The sequence below is a fragment of the Anastrepha obliqua genome, chromosome 3, assembly GCF_027943255.1.
Source record: "Anastrepha obliqua isolate idAnaObli1 chromosome 3, idAnaObli1_1.0, whole genome shotgun sequence".
Classification (NCBI taxonomy): Eukaryota; Metazoa; Arthropoda; class Insecta; order Diptera; family Tephritidae; genus Anastrepha; species Anastrepha obliqua.
Window position 1 is genome coordinate 107,106,942 of NC_072894.1, and position 22,807 is coordinate 107,129,748.

At 37.3% G+C, this 22,807-nt stretch overlaps 1 protein-coding gene across 2 annotated transcripts in view; it reads left to right on the forward strand.

Moving 5' to 3' along the window:
- LOC129241354 (uncharacterized) overlaps positions 1 to 22,807 on the forward strand; it is an 88,398-nt gene that overhangs the window by 45,484 nt on the left and 20,107 nt on the right. Inside the window, exons 2-6 of one of the 2 annotated variants that reach the window (XM_054877618.1) lie at positions 478 to 2,152; positions 13,028 to 13,177; positions 14,597 to 14,758; positions 20,206 to 20,382; positions 20,703 to 20,894. In XM_054877618.1, coding sequence (XP_054733593.1) covers positions 874 to 2,152; positions 13,028 to 13,177; positions 14,597 to 14,758; positions 20,206 to 20,382; positions 20,703 to 20,894 — 1,960 coding nt within the window. In that variant the 5' untranslated portion in view covers positions 478 to 873. The remainder of the gene's footprint in view (positions 1 to 477; positions 2,153 to 13,027; positions 13,178 to 14,596; positions 14,759 to 20,205; positions 20,383 to 20,702; positions 20,895 to 22,807) is intronic. The other variant, XM_054877619.1, reaches the window with a different exon arrangement.

Genomic DNA, 22,807 nt, shown 5'->3' on the forward strand with positions numbered 1-22,807 from the left:
TTTCGTTGACAATCAAAAGTACAAAATATTGTTGATGGTATAGTGCAAGGCGCATTCATTAAAAGTGGTGACACTAGACCAACAACAATGTTCTGTACGCTTGATTGTCAAAGCAAAGTATTGAGAAACTATAAAACAAATAATGAAATCGCCTTGTTTCATTCTGAGCCGACAGCCACATGGACACGGCGAAAGAAAAAAGAAACAACACCACCTTTAATAGATTCGCCTTGGTCTAGTGCCACCACCTTTAATGAATGCGCCTTAGAAAAAGTGAATTGAACAGTACATATTTTTTTTTCCTTATAACTAATTTAGGGGATAGCATTAAGAAAAAAATTTGTTTGGGCCATTCCAAGGCTTTACACAAAACATGATTAATTTTAATGCATTTTCGTCGCCAAATACTCGAAATACTACGCAAAAGCAAGCCCGAGTTATCTGAGCGCAATATCTAATTTAAAATTCTGATTTTAGTGTGTTTTCAGCGAACAGAAGCTTCTTGAATGTGCGAGTATTCGTTCAAAAAATATAACTAAATTAAACATAAATAAATCGCAATGGTTTCTCTTACCCATGGAAATACAAATGCAGTGGGCCTGATGAGTGTTATGTGCCTGATGGGATGTTTTAAATTAAAATCAATAAAAAGTAAAAAGTGAATCAATCGCTTCAAGAACTCGATGCTATTAACAAATACAACAAAAAAGTAAACAAAAAACCAATGGAACTTTAATTAATAAGAAACCAACAATTCAGATAATAAAAATTTAGTATTAGTAAGAAAATAAAACAAGAAGCAAACCCCCTTAATTGTCTTCCAAGCAACCAATAAAGAAAATTCCATAAGTCCTCAAGTTCATAAGACGAACGATGGAAAAAGTTGTCGAAATTTACCTCGGCGACTGCAATAAACGGCGAATATTCCATGCTACGTCTCAGCAAGCAACTACAACAATAGCAACGAGTAAGGAACAAAAACAAACTCAAAAGTACTACTACACGAAGAGCAAAATACACAAAAACTACAATAGCAATACAAACCGAAGACACAACGAAAATCGTGGGCAACAACAAACGCAACAATCAAAGCATCGACAAAACCGAACTTCGTGTCAGCAACAGTATCATGCACAAAATGCGGCGACGACCGGAACATCGCAAAAACAACAGCAACAGCAACAACAACTACAACCACAGCTAACACCCACTGTCGACTACTTCCGCTTCTCCGCTTTGTATGCACTGGTAGCAACATCCGCTACCACTGCCGCGTATCATATGCGTGACGCGTACGCGTGTGTGACTGCCTACGATGAAGTCAACGACGACAGCGACAGCGACTGCGACTGCGAGGACGACAACGGCGGTAATTCTGGCGGTACGCCTCACCATCACAACACACGGCAGCGGCATATCACTGATGCAACCACCACTATGGAATTGAAGCATAGCCGTACAAGCCTTATACAACCGCAGCTTAGCAAATTGTTGCGAGTCGCATGCCTTCGCAATGGTAATGGTGTTCGTCATGCAACTAGTATTGGTGTGGGTACTGGCGGCGCAGGTGGTGCCAGTAGTTGTGGTCTCTTCAATGCGATTGGTACTGCCACCGGAAGTGGTACCAGTTTTGTGGGTAACGGCTTCGATACGCGTAGCATTTTCTATTTAACGCTCGTATTCTTTATCTATTGTGGTGTGATGATGCGCGCCTCGGTGGCAGCAACTGCCCTTGCTAATGCGACGCATAACAATAATAATAGTGATAGTAATGAAAATAATGCGCCAACGGCAGCGACGAATATGACGCCAAACTCGGCTTCTATTGAAAATGTGCAGACTAAAACCGTAAGAGATTTGATAGCTTTTGTACGAGCTTCACCATCAACCACATTTGGGGACGCATCTGCATTGTCACTATCATCACCTGTCAGCAACTTTACAACTGATATTGTGAATAGCAGCCGTAAGGGGTCATCGCTAGCAGTAACGGACGCGTCGTTAGCCGTTTTGGTGGGTAAGGATGAACGTCTAGCGAAAATGCAACGCGTTGTAAAGCGCGATACCGCTCATGTGCCTGATGATGAGGATGATTCCGCTTATCATGACGACGAATTTGATGAATACGAGGCTTTAATAAATAATCGATCTGGTGAGTAAGAAACTGTCATATTTGTAAAAATATTCGGTTGTTAGGTTATATTGGTTTATGCAGACTGTTTTTAAGGGGTACAGGGGTACAGTTAGAAGGCCGAAAAAAGCGATTTTTACACAATTTTTTCTGAGAAAACTTTTAAATTTATTTATCTAAAAATTTGTACATATATTATGTTATCTTTTAACTGTATTTTAAGGCTTAGTATTAGTAAAACTATTTAATTGGAAAGGAGCTACAGCTGAACTCCGAGAGCTCCTCTCAAAAAAGACGTTTTGCGGTGACCACTATATCTCTGAACTGGATCCTATGAAATTAAAAAACCAAACAGATTTCGTTAAAGTAATGTTAAATCTAGTAATTAGTCGAAGAAATAAGCAAAATAATTTTTTTTGACAAAATGGCGGTTTCCCAAAAAAAAAAAACATCGATTTTTTACCAAAATTTCGGCCATAAAGGGTTTATAAAAAATATATTTATACATATTTTTATGTGAGAAAAATCTTGGATTAATTACCAAAAAATATATTTAAGAAATTTGTGTTAAAATTTGAGACTAACCGGTTTAGCCGTTTTCGAGTAATGTTGGTCACCGATTTTGAAAATATCATTTTGAGAAAAACACGTTTAAAGTTTGAAAAGCACTTTACTTTACTCTGAAACGCCTTTTCAAATTTGCGTGTAATTTCGCAAATATTCACCGGAACGATATTAAATTTTCTGTGTGTATTCTTAAATATATGTACATTAAGAAAAAAAAAAGAAAATTCTAACTGCATATAACCCCTTAAGAAAGAATTAAATCGATGAGCATAGAGAGTCAATAATTCCCCAGCATTTTCCCCACATATCTGTGGTCATAAGCAATAATCGCCTAAGTCGACTTAAGAAAGAAATGAATTATGTATACTAGCATATTCAACTAATAAAACTGTATATTTACGCGAAGTTCCTATCACTCTAACTATTTTTTTAGTGTAAATATTAATAAAAACATATTAGCCTAACTCGCAACGAAGCGCTATTGCATTTACTATATGAGTCTGAGTATACTTAAGAAGATGGTCAATTACAATAATGTTATATTTAAATGGCCTATAATAACTTAAGTTGTTTTTGCACCTAAATTTTTTTTAAGTTTGTCATACACAAGAGAGCTGACATAAGAGCCAAAGTGAAGGTGAGTGTTTATTACAAGTTGAAAATATATATAAGCATGCACTATCTCTTCAAAAGTTGTTAATGCATTTTTGTTGTGAGTTTTTAAGAGAGCTATATCTTCATACGCGACAAATGCGAATGACATATGCTCTTATTCTTTTTGCAAAGTGCAGTTAGATTGGTATGCCTAAAGCGTCATTTTAAAATCATTTGAGTTAAGCAATTTCCTGTGATTAATGCAGAGGTTATAAGAGGTCAGAAAAAAAAGTTTCGGTAAAATTGAATATTTTCTGAACTAAAAAAATATAATACAGCAATTAATAAAAATATTTAAAATTAATGAAATGGAAAACGAAGTATGTCGTTTTTAGAGGGCAGTGGGGCTGATTTATTAACAAATGTTTCTAATACTCCACTATGCAGTGAGAATGAGGCAGATAAATCAAATTTACAGGAAAATCTCCGTTTTGACAGTGATGACTCAGTCCTAGATTCCGACTATGAGGACTCAACTTCTACTAATAATGGAAATAGTAGCAATTTAGATGATGATGAACTGCTCAACGAGCCCCCGACTACATCCCAAAGAGCTTATTCGAGGAAACAATCGTGCACAAGACGGAACTTGGGAAAGGCATACGTTAATGTAAAGGATGTTGTTGTGTCGGAAAGAAAATTGAGACCTCTTATTATTGATTGTCGCATGAAGTGCAAATCAAAGGTTCCGCTTGCATTTCAGAAAAGCATTTGTAATAAATATTAGTCGTTGGGTACGTACAATCAGAGAATTTTGTTCATTGGTTCCTTAATTGAAATCACCGACAAAAAAACTCAATATATGCAAAAACACCCTGAAAGGCCACGTGAGCGAAAATTTTAGGCTGCTTATTATGTTGAGTTTGAAGGCCAAAGAGTGCAGGTATGCCAAAAATGCTTCCTACAGTGTTTTGATGAGAGTGCCAGTTTCGTCAAAACTGTTTTGAAGAAGAAATTACACTATCCTAACAGTGACCTTGTTGATAAGCGTGGATCAGGTGGAGGAAAAAATATACTTACGGATGATAAAGTTCAACTTGTAAAAGACTACATAAACAGCTTTCCAAAATACGAAAGTCACTATACCAGGAAAGATACAAGTTGCCAATACTTACATGCAGTAGTATCCCTGGCCCAAATGTATACTTTGTTTTGCGATAAATACAAAGCCAACGTAGTTAGTGTTTCCTCATACAGTGGTATTTTTAAAAGTAAGTTACATCTTTAAGGCCTTTTTACACGATATGGTTTCTACATATGACTTGTCATTCTTTCTACACTCACGTATTGTCGTATGACTTCCAATGCTTTAAGTAGTTCAATTTATTTGCTTTTTTCTTACAATAAATAAATAACTCCAAAAAATGTTGCCAACAAATTAAGGAATATGTTAATGTAGTTACTACTGTGTCCAAAAAATAAGGTGACATTTGATTTTAAACTGCGCGCTTTGAAGGATTAGGAGAATTCTTTTTTTTTTTAGGTTGGTAGTACTGTGAGTGACATCTATGTCAAATTTCATGTGAAATATTCATTTACTGTTTGAGATACGCGTCGTTTTGTGAGCTGCTAAAAGTGAGTTTCTCGTTTTTTGCAATGTCGAAATTTGTTGAGCAAAGAATTTGCATTAAATTTTGTTTGCGGAATCAATTTTCGGATACGTTGAGGATGGTGCAGAAAGCCTTTGGTGATGAGGCTATGTCTAAAAAAAATGTTTACAAGTGGTATAGTGAGTTCCAAGCCGGTCGTGAACGTGTCGAAGACGAAGAGCGTCCTGGGCGACCATCAACCTCAACTGACGAAGCTCACGTCCAACAAATCAAAGATTTGGTGTTGAAAAACCGTCGATTAACGATTAGAGACCTTGCTGATGATGTTGGCATATCGAAAGGCTCAGTCAATACCATTTTGAAGGATGTTTTGGGCCTCAAGCGCGTCAAATCTCGACTGGTACCGAAAACATTGAATTTTTTGGACTCGTAATTCGTGATCATTTCATCAAAAACTCAACCCATATCGTTCCGCAACCACCGTATTCACCTGATCTGGCACCGTGCGACTTCTGGCTGTTCAGCAGGCTCAAAAGACCGCTCCGGGGACACCGTTTTGACACGATAGAGGAGATTCAAGCCGCAACGAAGACGGAACTGAAGGCCATCCCGGAAAGTGACTACAACCAGTGTTTCGAAAATTGGAAAAAACGTTGGCATAAGTGCATTGTGTCGGGAGGGGATTACTTTGAAGGGGATGAAATTGATTTGGAAGAATAAATAAAGAATTTTCAAAATAAATACAATGTCACCTTATTTTTTGGACACAGTAGTATGTGTCAAGCGAAAATAGAATCGTTTCTATTTTGTATCTGCATTTTTCTAAGTAGACATACATATACATATGACAAAACATATAGTGTAAGAAGCCTTTTACGCTTCTTATAATTATTTAATAAAAAAATGTTTTACAGCCTGTTCTACGTGCGAAAAATTTAAAGCTAAAATTGCTATTGCTAAACAGGAATCCGATGATATTCTACTACGTGATTTAGAAAAGGAACTCTTAGCCCATCAGAGTAAAGCAGATTTTGCATATGAGTCAAAAAGAAATGACAAAACTTGCTCTTCCGATGATCCCAAAGTTAAAGTGTATACTTTTGATTTGCAGCAGTGCTTGCCTACCCCATACTTAAGAAACTCAATAAGTTTCTACAAAAGGCAGCTTTGGACCTATAATTTAACCGTACAACTGGCACCCCACATTGCTTTATGTGGCATGAGGCACTTTCTGCCCGTGGCGGCAATCAAATCGCATCATGCTTATTCAAACATATAAACAATCTTCCACAAGTTAATCATGCAATCTTTTACAGTGATTCCTGTATGGGACAAAATAAGAATTCATTCGTGTGTGCAATGTTCACATTGGCTCTTGAAATTAACCCCACTTTAGAAATTAATGATCACAAATTTTTAGAACCTTGGCACACGCACATGGAATGCGATGGGGATCACGCTGTGATAGACACAAATACATCATCCACGTGACTGGTACAATTTTATAAGAAGTGTACGTTGCAGAAATCCGTTCAACGTAATTGAAATGAACTTACAAGATTTTTTTTGATTTCCAGCTTTTCTTAAAAACAAAGCTAATGTGAAGAACCAATAATCTAGATGGGGGAAAATTCGTTTGGAAAGATATTAGATGGCTAAGATTTACAAAGAGAAATTTTGCAAAAATTCTTTATAAAACCACTTTAGATGAATATGCTCCTTTTAAAACATTGAACTTGTTACAACGTGGTGTAAATAGCAATAAGCGACATATCAATGCTAACACAAGACATTAAGATCAGCTCAAAAAAGAAAAAGGATCTCCTTGATTTACTACCATTTGTAAATCCATGCTTTCATCCTTTTTATAAAAGTTTGTTAACAGATAACTCAACTGATGTACATCCAGATTTAGTAGAAGGTGAATCAGAAACCGAATAACTTCGACTGATATACATATTATACTTATACTTTCAAATAAATAAATATTACATATAAATATTACAAAAATAAGTTTTCGGAAAATGTCATTTAGTTTAAAATAATGAATTTGTAAAATTCCTTTTTTTTTAAATAAACTCGTATTAGTGAAATGGACTAACTCTTTATCTTGATAAATTTATATATGCAATAGTTCCTTAACTCAATATGTGCCACACAAACAGCAACCAATTCTTTTACAATAAAAGCCTTAGTCAACATAGTCATTCTTATATCATATGTTATGTTTGCAATAAACACTTTTATTTCTTTTTATTAAATATCTCCTAAACAAAGGCAAGTTTCATTATAATTGTTTAACTGAGCATTGTGCTTGAAATGATCAATAATTATGTATTTACAGTTTTTTAAAGCTTCTTTCTACATTTCTCAGAAACGCTTCTGAATATAAAAAGCTATTTATCTCGGAAGCAAAGTTAACGACTTAGGCGATTATTGCTTATGACCACAGATATATCGATGACCTTAGGGATGTACAAGGTGGCGCAAAAGTAACCTTGCAATGTTTTTTGGCTGTAATTAAAAAAAAAAGAAAAACTTTGATTCTTCTTGTGGATTATTTTTATTTGGTCTTTTAATTTTTTTTACATCAAGTCGAGAATATGATGTCATGTAAATGGCCGCCGCCACAGTTGATTGCCATTTGAGCCCTTTTTATGGCATTTTCCATCACTTTGGCCAAAACTTCCGGCAATAAGTCCTCACATTCTTGACGGATATTGTCTTTAAGAGCTGCAAGAGTCTGAGGCTTGTTGACATAAACCCACGACTTCAAAAAGCCCCACAAAAAGAAGTCTGGAGCGGTCAAATCAGGCGATCTTGCTGGCCAGTGCATATCGCCAAAACGGGAGATTAGGCGCTCGGGAAATGCATCCTTCAGCATATCGGTTGTGGCACGTGCAGTGTCTGCCGTTGCACCGTCCTGTTGGAACTACATGTTTTCCAATCCCAATTCATCAAGTTGCGGCAAAAAGAACTTGTTGATCATTGCTCTGTAGCGCTCACCATTCACAGTAACCGTTTGGCCCGCGACGTCTTCGAAGAAGAAAGGTCCGATGACTCCTCCAGCGAAAACAGCACACCATACAGTGACTTTGAGCGGGTGTAATGGCTCTTCGTGGGTTACACGCGGATTTTCAGTGCCCCAGAAGCGTAAATTTTGCTTATTTACGTACCCGCTAAGATGGAAATGGGCCTCATCACTCATGATTATTTTTGATGAAAAATCATCTTCCTCTTGGTGGTGATTAAGGATGGCTTGAGCGTATGCTAGACGCGATTGGCGGTCAGCAGCTAACAGCTGATGCACCGTCTGGACTTTGTACGGAAACATCTTCAAATCTTGTACCAAAATTCGCTGTAAAGACCGTCGACTGATACCCATTTGCGTGGCACGTCGTCTGGTCGATGTCGACGGCGCTCCATCACATCCTCGGCTACAGCAGCAATATTCTCTGCAGAACGGCTACTCCGGGGTCTGCCACGCCTGGCAGCATCTCGTGTTGTGCCAGTCTCTTCGAGACGAGCGGCTAAACGTCGCAGTGTTTCACCAGTAGGTGTTGGACGGCGAGGAAATCTGCGACGAAATTCACGTTGTGCCAAAGTCATCGACCGATTATTGGTCAAATAAATAGTCAGCAATATTCCGCGTTCTGGAGCAGTGTAGCGCAACATTGTTTATTAACGTGTATTTCGCATGTGTTTACTACACAGAACAGACATTAGGGGCCAATCGCAGAATTTATAGCATTTTCTGATAGGAGGATTGCTTTAGCGCCACCTGTTACATAAGTGTCAGCCAGATCAACAGCTTTGCGCTTAAGGGGTTAGGGGTAGTCAGAGGCCCGAAAAAATGATGATTTTCACGATTTTTTTTTGCTACTTAATTAATTTATTTAACAAAAATAAAAACATAGCATAAAAACATCATGTTTTAACTTGACTTCACCGAAATTTCAAAAAAAAAAATTAATAATTGCAAAAGTTATCGCTGTTTGTGTGAAGCCCGTTTCTCCAGAAGTCCCTTGCGGTGAACATCACAAGTCCTTGCAGATTCATCTAAAACCAATCGGACAAGAAAAATTAGTTTTATTAATAGATAATCTTGTGCCTGATCGAAGCTTTTGTTTTTTTTTTCAAAATGAACAAAATGGCGGCCTCAGAAAATTTTTTACAGATTTTAGAAAAAAAAAAACCAACAGTTAATTGTTAAAAAAAAATCGAAATTTTTGAAAAAAAAAAATCCTTCGATCAGGCACAAGTTTTTTATGTTTTTCAAAAGCTGTATAAATTTTATTGAAATCTACGTAGCGGTTTTTAAGTTATAGTGTTCACCAGTTTGAAAAACATAGTTTTGAGAAAAACGCATTTAAAGTTTTGCTATCGGTTGAATAACTTGAAAAGTATTTGTCGGATTCACTTCAAATTTTTACACAATATTTTTAAAACATTATACTTTAAGAAAATGCAAAAAAAAAATCGTTTTTTTTGAAAATTCTGACTACCCCTAACCCCTTAAAGCAAACTATTTTAACGAGTAGTAGCAATAAACTGCTATTGTGGTATCACAATTGATCAGTAACAGACAAAATGAGTTGGTTTAAAGACCGATTGATACTTCCATCTACCTACCATTCCCACATATCCTTAACCTTTAATATTTTAGCAAATTCAATCAGCGCTCCAGCGATACTAGGCTGAATTGTCTAGACCTTCGAAAAAGTTAGCTTGCAGAAACCTAAGGCGATTCTTCGAAATACGAGATATTCGCACAGAGATTAGCTGCTATCAATTGTGATAACCCTGAGCGATTCCATGCCAAGTGATTCAAGTATTTTCGGTATGGTTCTAAATTTTGCTGAAAATTGGTTTATTTGTAAAGGAGTTAGTTGAAAAAGGAGTAATTTTGAAAAATATTTTATAATTTGCGATTTATTCAATATTGAACATTTTGATATTGAGTTCTTTAAAGTCAAATATTTTCGGTTCTTTTTAACATTTAAACATTTTTTTTTTACCCTTCACCGCATATGAGCCCATATATGGTATTGCAGTTCTGATTAAATTTTATTTCCAAATTAAGTATAATAAAATAATTCAAATTATAATAGGCGTCTTTTTTCGCCAAGACTTAGCAAGTGGCGAATAGATGAACCAAATAACATACAGTCTGTGTCAGAAGAAAATAACCGTTTTTTTTTCTTGTAACTTCAAGATATATTTCGTTCTGGTTTTTGCAGCATAATAGTCCCACTCAAGGTCTACGACGCCAGTGCTAACTCAGGTTAGTGTCCTTCGAAACTTTCCCGTAAACGCAACCAAACAAAAACGAGTGAGAAGTACGCGAAGCATTTCGAGGCGGTATTTTTTTGCACGCATTCGAAAAGGCCGAAATGATCTTACGCCACGGCTGTAATCGTGATTAAAAAATCAAAAAAGTTTGTAATAATGTGGAATCAGCGGTATAAGGTGTAAACAAAAGTTGATGACTTTTCCGAGTGCGGTTTGAAGCGAGTGACGGCAAAAAAGCAGGAAAAGTGATGGTCCAACTTTTTAAGCGGGACCCTTCTTTGTGACTACGCCAAGCACGATCAGTTCTTGCTAAAAAGGGAATAGATGTGAGTATCAACACCATCCAACGTCAACTGATGGAGGCGAACATATCTTACCGCCCCAAATCATCAAATCCACTGCTCTCAGAAAAACACATTGAGAAACAACAGAACAAGAAAATGGCGTCGCAGTAATGGACTGGCCTTCTCAGTCTTCAGACGCCAACCCCATTGAAAATGTGCGGGGAATTATGAAAACGCATCTTGCCGGGAGGCCAGTCCAAGATTTAAAGCAATTCGTGCGTCAAGTTCGCAAAATCTGATTCTCTTTGTTGACGAGCTACGCAGAAAAGCTGGTTCAAGGCATGAAGAAGATGCCAGGCTATACTCGACAACGATGAAGACTACACGGCTTATTGAGTAATTGCGACTCGTAGTTTTGTAAATACTTTCCTGTAAAAAAATTTTTAAATATATATCTTTTAGGGTTGGTGTCGAAATTCTGTCTGTACAAAATTCTAAAAACAAAATTCTACTTTTTAAAATTCTGTTTTTTTTAAATTCTGCTTTTTTAAAATTCTGCTTTCTAAAATTCTGCTTTCAAAATTCTGTATTACAAAATTCTGTATTAAAATACAATGTTAATAATGTTAAAGAGGTAATGTAATTATTTAATTTATTATTATAATTATTTTTTATTATTATTCGAGATATTAAACAAAAAATAATAATAATAATTTTTTCTTCAGTTTCGATAGAATCCACAGTATTTTTGCGTAGAACTCTTCTAAAAAAAAAAAAACGAACAGCTGCGAAGAATTATTAAAATAAGAAATTAATTAAGTCACACTACATATTTAAAAAGAATTGCAAAAAATATTGTAGTTGGCTAAACTAAAATATTGTTATCGCTTAAACATACCTAAATGTATATTTATGAATTAAATGTTTATTTTGTTACTTCTTGTATGACGAAAATCACAAAACTTGAATAAAGCAGAATTTTTCGCTTAAACATGCAGAATTTTGAAAAAGCAGAATTTTAGAAAGCAGAATTTTAAAAAGCAGAATTTTAAAAAAGCAGAATTTTAAAAAGCAGAATTTTTTTGCAAATTACAGAATTTTGTCATCCAGAATTTTGTAAAACAGAATAATGACACGCTCCCTATCTTTTATACTTCATGAATAATCGCGGTTCCTTTTTTCTGACACAGACTTTGTTGTTGCTAATAATTTTTCCGCTTTCCAACTGTTTTCTACACTTTACAAATAGTTTTTATATAAGGTTCCGTAAAAAAATACCAAAATATAAAACTTTGTGATTATTTTTCTTTTAACGATTCAAACGATTAATTTTTAGAATAAAATATACCTAAAAAAATCTGTGGAAAATCAGTGCAAAATCTGTGCAAAATACTGCTCGTATTGGCTTGGGGAATAAGTTCATAGCGTTTTTATATTTTCTTTTATTTTACAACGATTTATTTGCTGTTTGGCTAAAGATAAGTACTCCTTCGATAGAACTTTTTCTGCTCTACAAAATTATGTTAATTGTATTTTTTAGTTTTTTAATGTTTTATAAGTTTTGAGGCTTAGAAATGGAATACCCACGAGGCAAAAAGCAACATTTTCGGCACCTGCTCTTCTTTGCTTTTGATAGAAGTCAAAAAGCTGCCGAAGCAGCCCCCAACATTAGCAACGTGTATGGAGCTTTTTACATGAAAGTATTTGCAAAGTTCAAAAATGGTGACTTTAACGTCGCGGAAGGCCTTCTGAGGTTTATGAAGAACGTCTCTAATCAGTATTGAAGGTGAACGGTCGCCAAACCAGTCGTGAATTGGCGGAAAAAATTAATTGCGCTCATAAAACGATTCTCAATCACCTTCATTCATTGGGTTTTATCGAAAAATTGGGAGCCTCACGAGCTCAACGAAAAAACAAAGAAAGTCGCCTTCAATTTACTTCTAAGCATCTCGCCCGCCAGCGAGCAACAGGCGGTCATAAACAGCGCTTTTTGTACCCAATCTTCACGGGAGATGACAAATGGTACTTTACCATTAATGCGAAGGAAAGGAAGAAGTGAGTGGCTCCAAGAGATACGCCAAAGCCGAGAGTCAAGACGGCAAAGAAGATCACAATGTTTAATACTAAAAATATAAAAATATACTAATACTTAATACGAATACTAAAAAAAATTATAAAAATGTAAAAAGTACCGAAGATATTTGACTTTAAAAAACTGCATACCACAATTTTTTTTATTGAATAAATCTCATATTTTTTCCAATTTCTTCTAATTCATTTCATATTATAAAGTACTCGTATCCAGTTTGCAAATAAACCAATTTTCAGAAAAATTTAAGACCTTGTCCAAAATGCTTGGATCACTTGACACTTGACATGAAATCGCTCCCCTGTGGCTTAATTTTCAATGTCTTGCTTTCGAAATATCAGACTTTTGTGGGCTACGGTTAAGTTTCCATTCTATTTTTTTTTTAAATGTGATTAATTTATTTTCCAATATGCACACACACATACATATGTATTTCTGATTTTCTCACATTTCATTTCAGCAAAAGGTAAATACATCGGTGCTCCCTGCTTCAGCAACTTGACGTGCGAAACTTCACTATTGCATGTCACGTGTGAAAAGGAGACAAAAACCTGCGGCTGTGAAAAAAACTATCCAGTACAGCTTGGACTAACCAAAGGTTGCGACAAGCGTAAGTAGGCGGGGCTGGCAAATGAAATTGTATATATGGACTTGTATGTATGTACACTAGCGGTTCATAAAATCGCACTACACTAAAGATAGTGTCCGGAAAAAGGTCGCATTACTGCATTATTTTTGTGTTAACTGCCAATAAAAGGACAAGAATTTGTTTTTAATATTAATATTATCAGTGCATTCCGGTTGAGTGAAAAATCAGTAGCGCTCGAGGGAATTTCTAAACCTAATAAAGCCGCTGTTCTCGAATTTGGTGGGTATCTCTACCGGTCATTGTACGTTAGATATCCATGCAGTGAGACTTGGCATTGCTTCAAGTCCTTTCTACATAAGCTGTCTGGGGTATGAGGTGGTACCTTCTTCTTAGTTGCCCTGTTCTCGTTGCGATAAGATTCAGACATCTGAGATCTCAATTTTTTAGAACACCTGCGGATATAGCAGGTGAGTTATAGTGATTTTATTACGAACATGAAGCGGTTAATACAAATGTAATTAGCCACCGGCGGCCGCTGTAGCTGAATGGGTTGGTGCGTGACTAACATTCGGAAGACTTATGTAGGTTCGAAACTCCGTGAAACACCAAGTGAAGAAATGGTTTTTTCTAATAGCCGTCGCTCCCCCGCAGGCAATGGCAAACCTCCGAGTGTATTTCTGCTATGAAAAAGTTCCTCATAAAAAATATTTGCCGTTTGGAGTCAGCTCGAAACTGTAGATCCCTCCATTTGTGGAACAACATCAAGACGCACGCCATAAATAGGAGGCGGAGCTCGGCCTTACACCCAAAAAGGGCCACCGTTGATCGTCGTCCTCCAATCCAAAGCCTTTTCTTCCTTCATTCATTTTTTCTCCCTGCTTGGTTACTTTCCCTATGCTTTTTCTTCTTTATAGCATCGCAATGGATGGGTTGTGATTGATTGTCCAAGTAGGACAGCCATTTACCCTATATTATCCTATGTCCACATGGTGAAATATTTGCAGTGCTTTGATTTTAAGGAAAGTACAATATGTTTTTGAAGTATTCGGTTCAACAAGCTTTTCGTTCCCTCGGTGGTCTTTCGAGGGCTATGCCATCCTATCTTCGATTCCAATGGATCTGCATTCGTCTTTTTTTGTTGTAACAGTTGCACAATTGAAACATTACTCTATCTAATTTTTAGGTTTATTGCCGTGATAACTTTTTCATTGGTTTTTATGTTATAACGAGCAAGACGCCACTGAAAGTGAACAAAGCACACATAAATTGCAGGAAAAATAATGTAGTTTTCAATGCGAGTGTTTTTTTTTATTGACCGTAAGTGTACTTGCATTAGTATAAAGCCTGTTTGTATGTAGTTAGTGTAAGGGTGCACATACATAGAAATTGGGTTTCTCCTAATACTAAAATTCATTAATTTTTGAATAATTTCTATTACAGCTAAAAAACTGGGCGAACAGTGTTTCTACGATGAAACTTGTATGTATAACGACGAAAATTCCCTTTGTGTTCAGGTGCGACACAATGCCATATGTCAATGTGCACATGGTTTTCATTCCGTAAGTCACACGAAGCCAACGCGACGCATTTTTTGTACGAAAGGTGAGTTTGAAAGTTCAATATAAGATATTAATATAAGTATGTATATGTATGTGTGTATACACAGTGGGTTTTTGCATATGAAAAGGTGGAGCAATCACTAACTTTGTGACTAGAAAAAATTGACTAATGGTAGCAATGCCAGCACCTACTTGACTACTTGTTGTAGATCAGATTTTTAATTTTGTGACGTTCTTTAACTGCTGCATTGACGTTAGCCGCATAAGCTGTGTATTGTGATTGACCTCAACTGGGCACATCATACCTAGGTTTGTTCGCGAGGTATTCAACGGACCTGCTGAATTTTAAACGATTTACGATTTCATCGTAAAACTGGCATCGTAAAGCTGGTTCAGCTTATTAGTCCTAATGCGGGCTTCTTTTAAATTTTATTATTTAATAACCGCACCTGTTATGTTCTTATTTCGATCCATTTCGTTATCTGGCGGATTGTCAGAGCAGCTCTAGGTCTTAAGATATATAATATCTGGCAAAAAACACAGTGGCGCTCAAAATAATAGCAACGCGATATATTGCCAAGTTTTGGAGTATTTCGATTTTTTAACTGAATTTTTATAGCTGAAAATTTAAAATTTTTGACGTGATTACGTCTTATAATTCGATTTAACAGGCTGCACGCACGAAAAAATGTGTCGTTACCTTGCTCATTAGTGTTACCTTGCTCATTGCCGTTACCTTGAATGAACTGCAAGCGAAAGCGCGGAACGAACGACAAAGCAAACAAAGCAAACGAACGGCAACGTTCGACATCTTGCTCTCTCCTACTTAAGTGAGCGTATATGTGTATGTATATGCGCATATGCACATATATAAATTCACGTATTTGTATTTGCATATGCCTTCTTATTGATTATTATTAATTTGATTTACTTGAAGAATTTAAAACAAAACCAAGTTTGTTAATAATACCTGTTGTTTTAATGTTATTATTATTTTTTGACGTGATTATGTTATGTTATGATATGTTATGTTATGTTATGTTATGTTATGTTATGTTATGTTATGTTATGTTATGTTATGTTATGTTATGTTATGTTATGTTATGTTATGTTATGTTATGTTATGTTATGTTATGTTATGTTATGTTATGTTATGTTATGTTATGTTATGTTATGTTATGTTATGTTATGTTATGTTATGTTATGTTATGTTATGTTATGTTATGTTATGTTATGTTATGTTATGTTATGTTATGTTATGTTATGTTATGTTATGTTATGTTATGTTATGTTATGTTAAACTATATTATGTTATGTTAATGTTAACTCATTCTCTATATCCATACAAAATATCTATCAAACCAATAAAATTAAAATTTTCTTTTGAAAAATGCAACCATTCAATCAGTATTTTCTTATGACGTTATCACGTTAAACTATCGTCAGTAAACCGACTTTACAGACAACCTCTTTTTTTGCACAAAATTTTAAAAAATTCAACAAATTTTAAATAAGTCTAAAAATTTTTTTTAACTAAAAATATTCTGGGTATGCCGTTTTGTAGCCCATGCAATTCTGGTATAATATCGTGCATGTTTGAGGTGGATGGACTGATTTTTGACAATTTGCTTTTGTAGACGGTGTGGCGCATTTTCTTCCATTTAAACAATTTTCGAGCATTCGTTATATAGTTAAGGGAAAATAGTTTATTTTCAAATTCAAAGCAAAAAATGTGTGCAACCAATACAAAATTAAGAATCAGTTTACTTTTGCTCGACATGACCACGTTTTGCCTTGACTAAGACCTTGAGATGGTTCAGAAACGAATCGCAAGCTGCCGGAATGTGACTTGCAGGTATTTTGGCCCACTCGCGGACAATGGCTTATTTCAACGCCTCGAGACTAGTGAGTCTTTTAGTTCGGACCTTCCTCTCCATAATGGCCCAGAGAGTTTAATCCAACAGATTCGCATCTGGTGAATTTGAGAGTCATTGTGTGGATGTTATGAAGTTCAGAACGTTGTTTTTTTAGCCATTTTTGGTTAACTCGAGCTTTGTGAGATGGTGCCGAGTTCTGTTGAAACGTCAATGGTTTGCCACCGAAATGTTTGCCCACGGCTTCAAAGCACCCTTCAGAATACTTTCGCGATAATATTTCGCATTCACCATCACGCCATGTTCGATGAAAATAATTGAAAAGCACCAATCTGCGATTACAGCGTACATGTGGGGGGTGCTGCCTTCTGGTGGCCAATCGATAACTCAATCGTTTTGGGAGAATTGCTCAATTTGAAAAATTTTCTCTTCAGAACAAACAATGTTCGGAAATTGACCGCTTCCGGTGAAGCGAAGCAACTCCTTCGCTCTCTCAAGTCTGACTTGTTGCTGCTTTTGTATGAGATCATGTTCCTTTTGGATCTTGTAAGGCTTGACCTTGAGATCACTTTTCAGTATGTGGAGCAGGCCAGGTGAACCAACTCAAACAATATGAAAAGCTGATATTCATCAAAAGAAGGTTTTGTTATCAGTTTGGTGGGATTACAAAGGAATTGTCTACTTTGATCTCTTACCACCCAACCGAACGATCAATTCTGATGTCTACATACATTAAACAACTAACGAAATTAAACAATGCAGTTGAAAAAAGCAGCCCCAATTGACAAATTGAAAAAGTATTGTATTCCATCATGACAATGCAAGGCCACACACATCTTTGGCCACTCGGCAAAAATTATTGGAGCTTGGTTGGGATGTATTGCCACATGTGGTGGATGTCCTAACCTTGCACCATCAGATTTCTTTTGTTTCGATCTTTACAAAACTCCTTGAATGGTAAACAATTTAAATAATAATGATGATGTCAAATCGTTCAGTTTTTTGCTAATAAAAACCAGAAGATGACAAAAGGTCATTGATCAAAATGGGCAATACATCACAGACTAAAGATATTTAGTTCCATGGAAAAATTGCCTTTGATTTTCTAAAAAAATTCGCAATCACTTAGTTGACAACTAATAAAATGCCAGTCAACCTCGTTTATTTCTGCAATTTTATTGACATTTTCGACGACAGGCCTGCCTGTGCGAGGTGCTTCTTTAATATGAAAAATGATTGAACGGAATCGACGAAACCAAAATGCCAGTAATTACCAGTTACAGTATCGGCACTAGCTATGGTGACGGCGGCACTGTCAAGGATTATGGCCAACATTGATGGTCCCACTCAGAGCAGAAGAGCGATCCTGGCTAAGATTACCCAGTCTACACTCATGTATGCAGCGCCCATATGGGGGAAAGCCATGATGCAAAAACATACATACGCGAAGGAGGCGGAAATAGTTTTTAGACTAAGCGCCTTTAGAGTTGCTTTCATATCGTGTATCATTCAACCAGTTATAATGGTTTCCGAAGTGGGTAGAGTATACGACAAAGCCTAAACAGGCGAATAGTGGCTGAAGAGCGCAAGGTGGAAAGACAGGGAACCATAAATGAGTGGCAAAAGCGCTGCGACCTAGCGACAAAAGGGAGGTGGGAAGTACAGTGAGAACGCGCAACATATTTTCTTCTACTGCCCGAGATACGTATCTGAAAGAACGAGAATTTAAGACATAATATTAGAGAGTGTAGTCCCAGGCAACATTCTAAATCACATGCTGCAATCGAAGTTTGTTTGGGTCAAGATGAGAGAATGGTCTACGAATGCGTTACAGGAACTGCGGAAAAAAGAATAGCAACGCAATAAAGAAAAAAGACAAACAACTAACGAATAGTAGACAGAGACATAAACATATATGAAGAGCCATACTGGCCAGCTTGGCACTGCGATTCAATGCTTAAACGGCGGTACCGCAGGGCAAACTAAAGCTACATAGGTCGAAGTTAGGGCCCAGTACGTAGGTGTACTGTTTCGCAAGTCTAGTTAGTAAGATAATACTAACTGTGCGTGGTTCCGAATGAGATGTATTTTTAGCGAACAGTATGAATCGTGCATGCCATCCCCAAACTTTTCTCGAAGCGAAATTCGATAACTCTATACATGCTAAGCCGGCTGTGAGCGTATTTAATGTTGTGAAAATTTTATTATATAATTTATGGGATTTAATATATAAGGTTGTCAAAAAAGTCTTGCGGTATTTTTATTGAATTTTCAATTGTTCATAAAATTGGTTATAATAATGAGATTTAAGTCAAATATGCGCCGTTTTGTTCGATGACGAGTTCCCAACGAGATGCCAACTTCATAATGCCCCTCTTATAGAAGCTCGCTTCCCTATTGTCAAAAAACTCGGAGAGCTAATTTTCACAGGACTCGCTTGTGGACAACTTCCGACTACCAAGCTCGTTCGCCATGGACAGAAATAGGTGGTAATCACTTGGTGCGAGATCCGGACTATACGGTGGATGCAAAAGAACCTCCCATCCAAGCTCCCGGAGCTTCTGGCGCGTCACCAAAGATGTGTGTGGCCTGGCGTTGTCCTGATGGAAGACAATTCGGCCTCTGTTGATCAAAGATGGCCTCTTCTGCATGAGTGCTGCATTCAAGCGGTCCAGTTGTTGGCAGTACAGGTCCGAATTGAGCGTTTGGCCATAGGGGAGCAGCTCATAGTGGATGATTCCCTGCCAATCCCACCAAACACACAGAAGAACCTTCCTGGCCGTCAATCCAGGCTTGGCCACTGTCTGGGCAGCTTCACCGCTTTTCGACCACGACCGTTTGCGCTTCACGTTATTGTAAGTGACCCACTTTTCATCGCCAGTCACCATCCGCTTCAAAAACGGGTCGATTTTGTTGCGATTCAGAAGCGATTCGCAGGCATCCATACGGGCAAAAATGTTTTTTTGCGTCAAGTCGTGTGGCACCCATACATCGAGCTTCTTTTTGAATCCAAGCTTCTTCAAATGGTTTATAACGGTTTGATGACTCATGCCCAGCTCTTGGCCGATGCTACGGCTGCTACTATGCCGGTCTCTTTCGATCAATTCAGCGATTTTATCGCAATTTTTGACGACAGGCCTTCCGGACCGTGGCGCATCTTCGATCACCTCTGCACCAGAATGAAAACGTTGAAACCATCGTTGTGCGGTGGAAATGGAAACTGTTTCGGGTCCATAAATTTTATTGGCAGCGTGAGATGCATTTTTGCCTTTATCGTAGTAGTACTGTAAAATATGCCGTATTTTCTCTTTATTTTGCTCCATGTTTGCGACGCTATAACTCACGAACGACTAAAAGCAAAAAACAATTAATCAAACACGTGTTAGCACGTGAAAAGAGCTTTCCAAAAAGCTCTAGCGTGAACCGATGCGGCAAATACAACTAGAACCACGCGCTTGCAAAGACAAGCTTGCGGAAATACCGCAAGAGTTTTTGGCCAACCTTATATCTTTAATTATTTTCTCACCTAGGAAACCCGATCCTCAGATATTTAAAAGAAAAAAAAAAAACAGAATCAAAATTCATCAAGATTGTATTTTTCTCACTTTATTTACAGACTTAAAGGAGCTGAATTCTGATTTACCTACTTTACTGGGTGTTACAACGGGGATCGCAGTGCTAGCCGGGCTGATCTGTATGGTATTACACCTTTTCAGTAAGACGAAATACCCACGTCCACGAAACTTCGGCGATGCGAATCTCCCGCCACCCATTATGTACTCCAGTGATACAGGTATGTCCAAAAAATAGGTCGATTTCATTAAGCCTAGTAAATAGTGACCAATTGAATGCTTTATTTATTATTACTTACATATATAGTTAGAAAATTTTCTTTTCGCTACAAAACATCCTCCATTATTATATACTCGTATATGTTTGTATGTAGGTAGCACATTTTAAATAATATTAGAAAATACTTCCTTTCCACTAAAAAGCTTCCTCCACATTGTCCGTCTTATGCTCAAATATCTCCTATTGCATATTGCATCGATTTACCATTTAACACCTCACTTATGTCCACCTTTGAATCTGATATGCCTTCACCGATTCCAGGTATACCATTGACAGTACAATCGGGACGTCCATCATCACGTTCCAGTCTCCGTTCGAGCGGCTCAATCGGTTCCTATGGCAATCGACGTGCTTCTTCCGGTGGCGCAACAACTGGCGGCGGGCATGGTGTGGGCATAAGTGGTGGCGGCAGTAGCGGTACGAAAGGCATACTCGTCTCTACATCACGTACAGGTGCGGCTAGATCGGCCGCCATATTGCTTATATCGTGTCATTTGACGGAGATCGCCAAAGAGGCGGCTATACGCACCACAACGTCGCGACAAGCCTCGGGGGCTGGCTGCAGTGCGAATTCGCGCGACAATCTGGATGATAATGGCTCGGGTGGTGCCACAACAGCCGGCACAACCGGCGGCAGCGGCACTCGTAGTTGCGATAGTACATTGTCAATGACGCGTCACCTGCAGAAGCAGTTGAATCATCAGCGTCATTTGTTAAGTCTCGAGCTGTCGCCGGCAAAATCGAAAAATAACGATAGAATTAGAACATTGTTGGGCATTAATGGAATTGATAATTATAGAACCGATGACGATGATGAGTTAAATAGTTTAGATCATAATCACCTGCAAATTGGTGCATTGCCGACACCGGCCAGTGAAACGCCTAGATTTGCGGTAAACATACGCTATCTCTCTCTCAAAACTTTCACTGTCACTGCCTCTACCTCTCTCTCTCTCTCTCTCTGTCTCTCTGTAACTATTGGTCACTCGAGATCTTTAACTCTCTCTCTATTTATTGAAATACAGACACATTTACACACACACCTCTATGTACACTTACAGGCACATCCATTCTCACGTACACAGGCCGTCTATACCTACTACACTACACAATTGGTGTCACGTAAGAAATTTTGAACCGAATTGGTCGTTAATGCAAAGTATACTGCATTTCTTGCCCTATACTGTAATACTTATGTATTTTCTGCAAAAAAAAAAAAAAAACGGTGCACAAAAAACTCACTAGGATTCACTCGTAATTAGACTGAGAATGCAATAATTCGTATGCGTACATACATACGTACATTGCAGAGGCACTTTATTAGTTGTAGAAAATAATAACTTTTGAAGTACTTGTCATTTGTAAAGCGTTCCTAAAAATATTAAGCGTTGTGATAAAGCTTGCAAAATATTATGTTGTCAAGCGTAATATTCGTGCGGTAACTAATTGCTTAAGGTCATGTCATAAATCGTGGGGGTAGTAAATAGACGTCCTGCCGCAGTTAGGGCCGGTTTTTCGGTGCTAGTTGAGCTCCGTTGTTCTTTAACTAAGTTTAAATTCTGGTTAAATGCCCGGGGCGGCCGCCGTAGCCGAATGGGTTGGTGCGTGACTACCATTCGGAGTGCGGAGTACGTAGGTTCGAATCTCCGCGAAACACCAATATGAAGTACGATTTTTTTTAAAGCGCACGCCACTTGACAGGCAATGGCAAACCTTCGAGTGTATTTCTGCCATGAAAAAGGCCCTCATAAAAAACCGCTGAAAAAACTTAACGAGATTTTAAAAACCCACTGGAAAGAGGTTTGCACTTTAAAATTAGTTTTATATTAAAGTGGGGTTAAGTTAACTTGGTTTAACTAGAGTGTAAACTTGAACCTAAGAACTTTGCTTTATTGGCTGACTACTCTTAGCACGAGGACGTATTAATAGTCAATTAAAAATTTAAATAACAAACACCTGACTTAGGAAATCGAAAACAAAAAAAAAAAAAATAAACGTTTATTTTTGAGCATTCAGTTTCTTTTTCTAGCTCGTAACATTTCATTCAACATTTTTCCAAATTGTTGAAGCCCAACATGATTTTCCGAGGAACTCAAAGTAGGCGTCTGCGCCATTGAAGATCTCGTCATTTATATCTTACTGCAAAACCATTAATTTATATTTTAAAACAGATATAGTTGATAGTTGTAGTGGGCTAAATCTGGAGAATATCCCGGATGAGGCATCAATTCGTTACCTAACTCATCCAATTTTGTTATTGCAGACTTGCTTTATGTTGGTGGAAGAGAACTTATTCCCGCTTAAAAAGTTGGACGATCACTTTATCCTGCTTTTTTGTCGTCACTCGCTTCAAACCGCGTTCGGAA